At 46.7% G+C, this 8,961-nt stretch overlaps 1 protein-coding gene across 1 annotated transcript; it reads left to right on the plus strand.

Annotated features, from left to right (window-relative positions):
• The first annotated feature begins 545 nt into the window (after nucleotides 1–545).
• On the plus strand, nucleotides 546–6,079 carry LOC148007041 (sperm motility kinase Y-like). Its single transcript, XM_087602397.1, has 4 exons — nucleotides 546–1,589; nucleotides 3,654–3,812; nucleotides 5,487–5,657; nucleotides 5,909–6,079. The coding sequence occupies exons 1-4, from the start codon at nucleotides 546–548 to the stop codon at nucleotides 6,077–6,079; spliced, it is 1,545 nt and encodes a 514-aa protein (XP_087458523.1).
• Nucleotides 6,080–8,961: the final 2,882 nt, after the last annotated feature.

The raw sequence follows: 8,961 nt of genomic DNA on the forward strand, positions 1-8,961 counted from the left end.
ATATTAAACTGCCATATTCCTTGTGGTTGGTTAATTTTAATTTTCAGTATTTTGCTCTGGAGAGTTGTGGAGTTTTGTGGATCACTAGGTCCTGAAATTCAATGTAGTTTCCCTTAAGTGTTGGCTTTTTACATTTCTTTGTTTTGTCTTATACTAATTGTTTCTCCTCTCGTTTCTTTCATCTGACCTTTTTCTTCAAACTACATCCATTCACAGTATTGATCAGCTTTGGCTGCCCAATCCTATTGTAGTATGACGATTTTTATTTTCATCATTGCATTTAGTATGTGTGTGCTCTTGGCTTTCTCTTTTGGGGTTGGTTATTTGGGTGGCTTTTACTTATGATTCTTCATATTTTCCCCCTTTTCATAATTTTATTCTATTTTTCTAGTCTTGTCTTTTCTTTGTATTTATTTTTTTTCTTTTTGTTTCGTTTGTTTCTTTCAGGTTCCACATGTGTAATTTTAGTTCCTGAATTGCTCCATCTTTTTCATTATTTGATTCCATTTTTTTTGTTATTTTTAGTTAGCATTAGTACTGATAAAATGCCTACAGAGATTGAGAAGGTTTTACCCCCTCCTAGGCCCGATCCCAGTATCTCTCAGGAGGGAACCTTTCATTCCCAATATAAATTACTGAAGACTATTGGAAAAGGAAGCCATGCCAAGGTCCTCCTGGCCCACCACCAGCTCACAGGAACCCCAGTGGCGGTCAAAGTTCTCCGAAAGAACAAGCAGTGGTTCCGGCCAGCCATGACAGAAGCAAACATAATGAGAAAGATCAACCACCCCAACATTGTTTCTCTCTTACAAGTCATTGAAAACAAAACTAGAATATACCTCATAATGGAGCTGGTGGAAGGCCAAAAACTCCACCAGTACATCAGAGAGTCAGGGCACATAGAGGAGGATGAGGCCCGGCAAATATTTGAACAGATATTGTCAGCTGTGAGCTACTGCCATGGAAACGGTATTATTCACCGAGACCTGAAACTGGACAATATAATGATCGATAAAAACAAAGAGGTCAAAGTCATCTACTTTCGGCTTAGCACCGAAACACAACCTGGACATATGCTAAACCAGCACTGCGGTGAGTACTCTTTTGGTTCCCCGGAACTCTTCCTTGGACTTCTGTATGACGGGATGAAGAATGACATGTGGACAATAGGAGTGGTCTTGTATTATATGGTAGTGGGAAAGCTCCCATTTGATTCAGTGATCATCCAAGAATTACAAATACAAGTTGTTGCAGGGGTGTATCCTGCCCCCTGTGGAGTTTCAGAAGAACTGGAGAACCTCCTTAGTCAATTACTAACAGTAAATCCAATGTATAGACCAACAGCCAGCGAGGTGATGAAACATGCCTGGTTCAAAGAACACGGGAAGGGGTTCACAGTTCGTTGTGAAGAACTGCTTCCCCTCAGGCCAGACCCTGAAATTTTGGGTGCGATGAAATGCATGGGATTTCAAGCCTCTGTAATAAAATACTCCCTAATAAAAAGAAAATATAATGAGGAAATGGCAACTTATTACTTCCTACAACAGCAGGCTCTCCTGGGGTATGGCTGCACAGCCCAGGCACAGCAAGTGCGTCCCATTGCAGCCCCATTTCCTAGCCTTGATCCTGCAGGTGCTTTTAGATTACAAAGAAATAGGAGTGGAAGCCTGCCAGTCCTTGGCACCTTGCAGGTGTCATTCTCCCATGGTCAAGTATCTTAGTATGGCCAGAAGGCTCATCCAAAAGGAGGAAGAAGGTCAACTGTGCCTGGTCCTCTCAGGGCACTACCACTATCACAAATGTGCCGTGAGTGTCCCATGCATTCAAACAACAAACATCTTTAGTGAGAAGAGTAGCAAAAAGGAAATAAAAGAAGATAATCTACTCTCCCACAGAGCCCCATTAGAGGATAAGCCCATCTCCAGCACGGTCCGGCACAGAGGTTTTAAGGTGTGGACCATGAATATAGCAAATGCCCTGATTAATCTTTGTTGCTGCTTGCCAAGGAGAAAGAAACCTCGCCTGGGGCAGAACAGCATCTCACCTGAGAAATGAGCCACAGGGAGAGTCCAGAGAACAAGCAGCAGGCATAGCCCAGGTACCTTTGTGCTTTGTCCTTTCCAGTTTGCTCTATGCTCCTCCTTCCTCTTGTCTCTGGTTTCCATTTTCGCCACAATTCTTACCTTGTATCTTCTCTAAGTTCTTTATGACGTTTCCCCAACACCAAGCCTCCTGCCTCTTCTTGATTTCTCCTCTTCCCAGCAGGGACCCAATATGAATGATGAGTTCCCCACTCTACAGAGTTGTCTTGTTGACCCATCCCTTCAGATGGACTCCATCCCCCCTTAGGCCAATAGCTCCCACAAGGTGAGGACTAGAGGTTCATGGGATCTTGGACTCTTCTATGGGCTACTGGTCCTAGCACATGTGGTCATCAATTCCAAGTGCTGCAGAAAAGAGTCTTATCTTTTCAAACGTGACGTCCCATTCCATTAAGCCTTAAAATTAATAACAAGGTTTGTCATTGAATAAGTATCAACAACCTAGTTTGTGGGTTATTGTTGATGGTCAGAATCCTGCATGCATGCATAGTTTTTTGCATACTGATTTTTTTTGTTCCTAAGGCCTACTGATTGGTAACATTTCTAAATGATTTCTTTCAAAAATCTTAACTGAGAAGTAGAAGAGAAGAAGTAATAAAATAATAAAGCAATCAAAGCTCCAAATGGTAATCTAAGTATTCTACCTCATATTTTTTTTGCTTAGAATAAATTCTTTTTTTCTTTCACAGTGCCATCTTGAAATTCTGTCATATCCTGTGTATAAACAGTTGGTGATTTCAGACACATGGCCAATGAAAAGACACCAGCAGAAGCTACAGCACCAACAGGAGTAACAGCAATAGCACCAGCAGCATTAGCAGTAGCAGAAGGAGGAAGAGGAGGAAGAGGAGGAAAAGGAGGAGGAGGAGGCAGAGCAGGAGGAGGAGGCAGAGCAGGAGGAGGAGGAGAAAAATCTGGAGGAGAAGGAATAGGAAAAGTGGAATAGGAGGAGAAGAAGGAGGAGGAGAAGGAGGAGGAGGGGTAGGAGGAGGAGGAAGAGGAGGAGGACTTTGCTTCCCTGTCCTGGGATAATTGCTGAATGACTTCTTTTGGAGACAGATACTATGCTGAGCAATGTTTATGAAACAAATTATCAGAATATTAACCATTCATAGAAGACATGTCAATATTCCTGAAGAGGATCACCCCTGGAAGACAGAGTTAGATGGCAGTGCAAGCTGTGCAGAAAGTCCTTAATGAGGACGACTTTCTCAAAGCTGAGGATGTAATAGTTCTGAAGGAGCATTTTGTGGGAGTCAGGGTCCCATCTACCTCTGTCTGGGCACACAGAGCTCCTGGCCTTGCATCCTGCCTGAGAGGTGACCTGGATTATTGGCTTCCCTGGTCCACACAGGGTCCTGGATTGCTTGGTTGCCCCTCATTCCTGGTCTACCCTGTGCCCCTTGGTGTTTGCAGCTTCTATGGGCTGAATTTAATCAGTGATTCACTGGAGCTGGATCTGAACCCAAACCACAGGGAAGCCCTGGGCACTGAGGACAATAAGAGCAGCAGACAACATCTCCTCCACTGCTTCTCTCTCTGCTCCACAAGGCAAGGCAGCTCTCACAAGGAGGCATCCAACCTAACTCCCAGCAGGGAGAGTGTGAGATGTCTGTGGATGAGCCCACATTACAGTACGATTCTGTGGGAAGACATCTGGTAGCTTCTGGTGCAGCTGCAGCAGTCAGGACACATGGAACTACAGTGGAGGTGAGCTATAGGACCAGGTAGCAAAGAGTCTGATCTGGCCAATGCTGATCTGAATCCCTGGGTGCTCAGGGCTACAAAGAATGCCAGTCATGGGCATGCAATGTGTCACTAACACTGTGTGTGACCACATTCTGAAAGTCTTGTCCAGAAAAAAACAAGTGGTCTTGAGCACTGAGTTTCAGTCCCTACTCATGGGGTACAGGATAGCAGATTGTCCTGAGTATGAAATCGCATGAATATGCCCTCTGGCTGCTCCCTGGGCTCAGGATAGATGGGCCCTGAGAAGGCACCATTCATGGGTCTGCAGGAGTAGGGGAGGTCTTGGCATTCATGAGGCACTCCTAACCCTTACTTGAGCCACTCTGGGGAGGAGATGGCATCATTTGTGAGATGGGCTTATGTGGGACACTATGCTTCGATGTATGGCACAGACAGCTCCTTTCCTTGCTGACAGTTCAGACCCACAGCTGGCCTCATCTCAGACAGTCCCATGAGGAGTGGTGTTTGGTTCCTGCTTCACAGTTAGGGCAGGAAAACACCTAGGATACACTGGGCCACTGCAGTGAGTACGGGCCATGTGCCTGTCTTGTCCTTGCTTACTTGTTTTTTCCTCTTCCTCCTCCTCCTCCCCCTCCTTCTTCTCCTCCTCTTCTTCCTCCTTCTCCTTCTCCTCCTCCTCCTCCTCCTTCTCCTCCTCTTCCTCCACCTAATTTCAGGAACCACCCAGAGACCTTCAAAGGAGTGTAGTTCATGCTAATCAGAATGCAGGGCTGGAGATCAAATTCTGGGTAAGGCTCCATCCAGCCCTGGTTGCTCCCCCACACACCCTGCCTACCTGAGATTTCCAAATTGTGTTCTCAGGGTCGTGGAGAATCCTCTACACTTAGCCCTGCTGATACAGCCAGTTTCTTGGGAACACTGGGTTTAGCAGGAGTCCTCTCCATCAGGCTCAGAACCTTAGAGTGAGTGAGAGGGCTTGCTGAGTGGCACACTAGGACCAGAAAGGTGTAGAGCCCTCCAGTGAAAGTCATGAAGTACTGCAGGAGTTTATTTCCTGATTTCTTCACCTCTATCTTGTTCTAAAGCCTTTTCAGGGACCCCTAGGGACCTAAGAAACTTGACTTTGGGCCCCCATAGCGCAACAGAGAGACTAAAGCAGCAGCCCTGTGAAACTTCTGCAGACGACAGTGTGGGCTCTGTGTTGTAGAGTGGCTGTGGAGTGGCATGAAGGCTGACTGACCAGCCAGTCACAGAGAGCTAGGGACAGTTAGATTCTTGGAGGAGGGAGCATGAGCCGCAGACACAGCAGAGTTGAGGCCTTCAGAGGAGCCAGCTCATTTAATAGAGAAGCATATGCCCTCCCAAAAGCCTGTCAGCTTAAGACACTGCACTGAAGACCTGACCCAGTAACATGCCTCATTTACACATCACCTACCTGTGCCTTGTGTAGGGTCCTCAGGTTAGATCCTAAAGTCCATCATGACTTAAAAGCAGAAGTTTGCACATCACTGCAATGTGGAGGCTACTCTCAGCTGATGGGACCCACGCAGTCTGTGGACAAGTTTGCTTAAGTGAGAGTTGGCCGTCCTTGAACTCTCGGGTCTTCCAGGGTAGTGTGTGTTGACCACACGCAGAGCCATTCCTAAAGACATAAGTGCCAAAATTCAACAATAGGGAGAGAATCCTGTACTGGATGGAATCACTCGGCTCTGTGTGGACACAAAGATATCCTATGCCATGGCATGGAGGCTCCCAAGAACTTCTAGGATGAATGTGAGGCACACAAGAGCCCACAGTGCAGCCTGGGAGAACATTAAAGTATCTGGAATTATCAGGGACCCTAAGGTATGTTGGACAGGATATGGAGCTGATGCATGCTGGGATGCTTGGAGGAGACAGCCTGAGGTAAAATAGAGGGCAGTGTGTCATGAAAGCTAAGACAGAGCAACCAACAATATGGCTTATCTGGCCCATGACAGATCGACTCTGCCAGAATTAGATGGTCTATGTAGACCTTCAGTCCTGGGATTGTAGGAGCATAGAAAGTGCCAAAAGTCAGGGTGCAGACTACCTCCATGTTTTCTATCTCCCTGTAGGTTGAAGAGGCAGAGAACAACCGCAGAGGTGCCCAGTATGTCCTCAGCCTGGACAACAAGTGTCTGCTCAATCATACAGACAGCCCACGACTCTCTCACCCAGCGAAACTTGAGACTGCACACTGGTGGACCAGTTGGTTCCTCAAGAGGTTAGCTCTCTCAATGGCATGAAGTTCAGGCGCTACCTCTTCCTATACTGGCCTGGTGAAGACAGAACCCTGGAGGACATTGTGGTCTGGGCAAGAGATATACAGCAGCCCTTTCTGTGCCAGCCAGCCTTGAAGGTTGCTTGAGATCATTCCAGCATGACCAGTCTCCAGCCTTTTCCAAGCAAGTCAGTTGCTGGCCCTTACCACTTCTGCCCACCACATCAGTCGCCTTTCCCTGCCCACTTGTAGGAGATGGGACTAGCTCTGACTTAATCATAGGGCTTTGGATGGGCTCTATTTTTCCTGTCAGGGTATGGGCATAAGGAGGACCACACGCAGATTCGAGTCTCCTTCCAATATTCATCGGTGGGCTGGGTAAAGAAAGCCAGCACAAAATCACAGTAACTTTATATGATTGTCTTTTAAAAGAAACATCAAAGATAACAGGTGTAAATCATGAAAATGGCATCTGTGTGTGCGTAGACAGCTGTTTGCATGGAGAGTGTGTACCCACACTCCAAGCACAGACTACAGGCATGGGGAGTGTCTGTCTACACTTGGAGCAGAGCATACATGCTATCACACACACAATAAAGGCCATCATGCCCAGGCCCTGGGTCTATAAGGCACTGAAAGCCTCTCACTCCTCAGTGGGGTCTGATGTCCAATACCTTAGAGACATCTGCAGACTGTGCTGCCAGAACATGAAGAGCCATGAGAGTCTCCCCCGGGAACTCTGTAGTCTTGCTGGCAATGCAAGAGGAAAGCCCAGCCTCTAGGCCAACGTGTAGCATAGTTCATACAAGTATCACTGACACACAAATATGTTGAAGACAACATGGCAGGGCCTGGCAGAGCTGTAACTTGGCCAAAGGTGGAGTGGCTGGGACAAATGAACAATCATGGCTGAGGTAGCTCCCTAAAGCCTGGATTTCTGCCCCCTCTATTATGGGGTCTCTGAAGAAGACAAACGGATGGACTCCTAGAGCATCCTGTTGATTAGCTTGCTGTTCAGATGTGGGATATGGTCACAGTGCTCTGACAAGGCCACAAGAACATCCATGGGAGTGGAAACTAGCCTAGGTGTGTCCTACTGTGCCCAGGGATCTGCACTCTGGCTTATGGTGTGGAGGCCCAGGGTGCAATGGGGTCAAGGTGTGGCATAAGGAGGAGCCCACGCAGCATAGCATGTGAGACCTTGAACTCACTGCATTTAAGTCCTGGGGTGAGTCTCATGTGGTCAAACTCTGCATGACTCAGGTGGCTGACATCTTACCTGCTGTGATTGACATCACCGGCTTTTACAATGTGGGTGTAGCCTTAAGAGCCATGTTATATACTTGTCAACTGGAAAACAGAACTTGTGTTTCACTTAGGATGGATGTGTGTCCTTCCAAAGTGTGAGTGTACCATACTTTTGTTTTCTTCCCTCCCTCTCCACTTCCAAAGTCTGGAAAGAATCCTTGATGTGGGCTCTAGACTGCCAACGCTCACTGCAATGGTCACTTGGGTTTGCCATGAATGAACTTCTGTACTGGGAACTGACCTGGCACAGGGCTAGGCTTCCCTTCCTTGCTGACAGAGCAGAAACCTGTGACAATCAAGTGACACCTGAAAGAGTTCCTGTGCACCAAGTTGGGGTGCAGTTCTCTGAGTTGCATGCCTCTGTGGATGAGTCCCACAAACGCCAAGGCACTGGTGACAGGCCTGGAAAAGGACAGCATAAGTCACAGGAGACCCCATGTTGATCTGGCAAGGGATAAGCACTCTTTGCTATGATTAACCTTATCTTGCTCATGGACAGACAATTCTCATGTGAACCAAGTGTGCTAAATTTAAGAAAATGGGCTGGGGCTGGAGAGCAGGCTCAGTGGTTCAGAGCCTGGCTGCACTTTCAAAGGTCCTGAGTTTGATTCCAGTCACCATATTATGGATACTAACTAACTATAATCAGATTTGATGCCCTCTTGGGACACACAGATGTACATGCAGATAGACCACTCAAATAATTGAATCTTAAAAGAAAGGAACAAAGGAATGAACGAAGGAAGAAAAGAAAGTTAAAGAATGAAGGAAAGGAAGGAAAGTATGAAAGAACGAACGAAAGAAAGAATGAAAAATCAAGAAAGGCAGAGAGAGAGAGAAAGAGAGAGAGAGAGAGAGAGAGAGAGAGACAGAGACAGAGACAGAGACAGAGATAAAGGAAGGAAGAACGAAACAAAGAGAGAGATAGAAAGGAGAAGAAAAGAAAGGAGGAAGCAAGCAAGCTGGTCAGCTGTAGAGAAATGGGCCTGTAATACCAGACAATCAAGACACACAGTATGAAGGGGGATCAGAAGTTCAAGGCTAGCCTGGTCTACAGCATGAGTTCAAGGTCACCATGGACAACTTAGTCACACCCTTTTTCTAAAGGTGAGGAGGGCTAAGGCTACTAACTCAGTGGTAGAGCACTCGTGGGGAAAGCAGACTGCTGTCCATTGATACCTCTCCTTCCTTCCTCTGAAATACACAATGGTATTAGAAGAGTCAAAGGTTCTTGGCCTAGTATCCACTATTCTATTTGCTACATCGTTAAGGGTGCAGTTTTTGGTATTTTGGTCAGGGATCAAATCTATGAAATAAAACTTAAGCAATACTCTTATTGCTGTCGGAGTGGCAGGTGGATGATAAATGCTTGCCCACCTGCATCAGTACAAAGCTGGTTCCTTGGACTCCCTGCAAACACATCACTGCTAACTGTATGCCCTGTGTAGGCTTTTCCAGCACTGTACATAGCTTGAAAACCTTCCCTGCTATGGATCCTTGAGTGGGCATCCTGCCTCTCTCAGTCTCAGAATGGAGCACCTGGTCATATCTAGGCTCACAGGTCAGGGACCTCTTCCATCCCATGGTGAACAAGACTGG

This window comes from Rattus norvegicus, chromosome 1 (genome assembly GCF_021556685.1).
Source record: "Rattus norvegicus strain SHRSP/BbbUtx chromosome 1, alternate assembly SHRSP_T2T, whole genome shotgun sequence".
Classification (NCBI taxonomy): domain Eukaryota; kingdom Metazoa; phylum Chordata; class Mammalia; order Rodentia; family Muridae; genus Rattus; species Rattus norvegicus.

Bases quoted from the DNA above. Each gene is read 5' to 3' on its own strand.
- LOC148007041 (XM_087602397.1), top strand. From the start codon at position 546: ATGCCTACAGAGATTGAGAAGGTTTTACCCCCTCCTAGGCCCGATCCC. The intron at 3,813-5,486 runs GTGAGCTATAGG...ATTCAACAATAG, and splicing joins CACATGGAACTACAGTGGAG to GGAGAGAATCCTGTACTGGA. The intron at 5,658-5,908 runs GTATGTTGGACA...ATCTCCCTGTAG, and splicing joins GAATTATCAGGGACCCTAAG to GTTGAAGAGGCAGAGAACAA.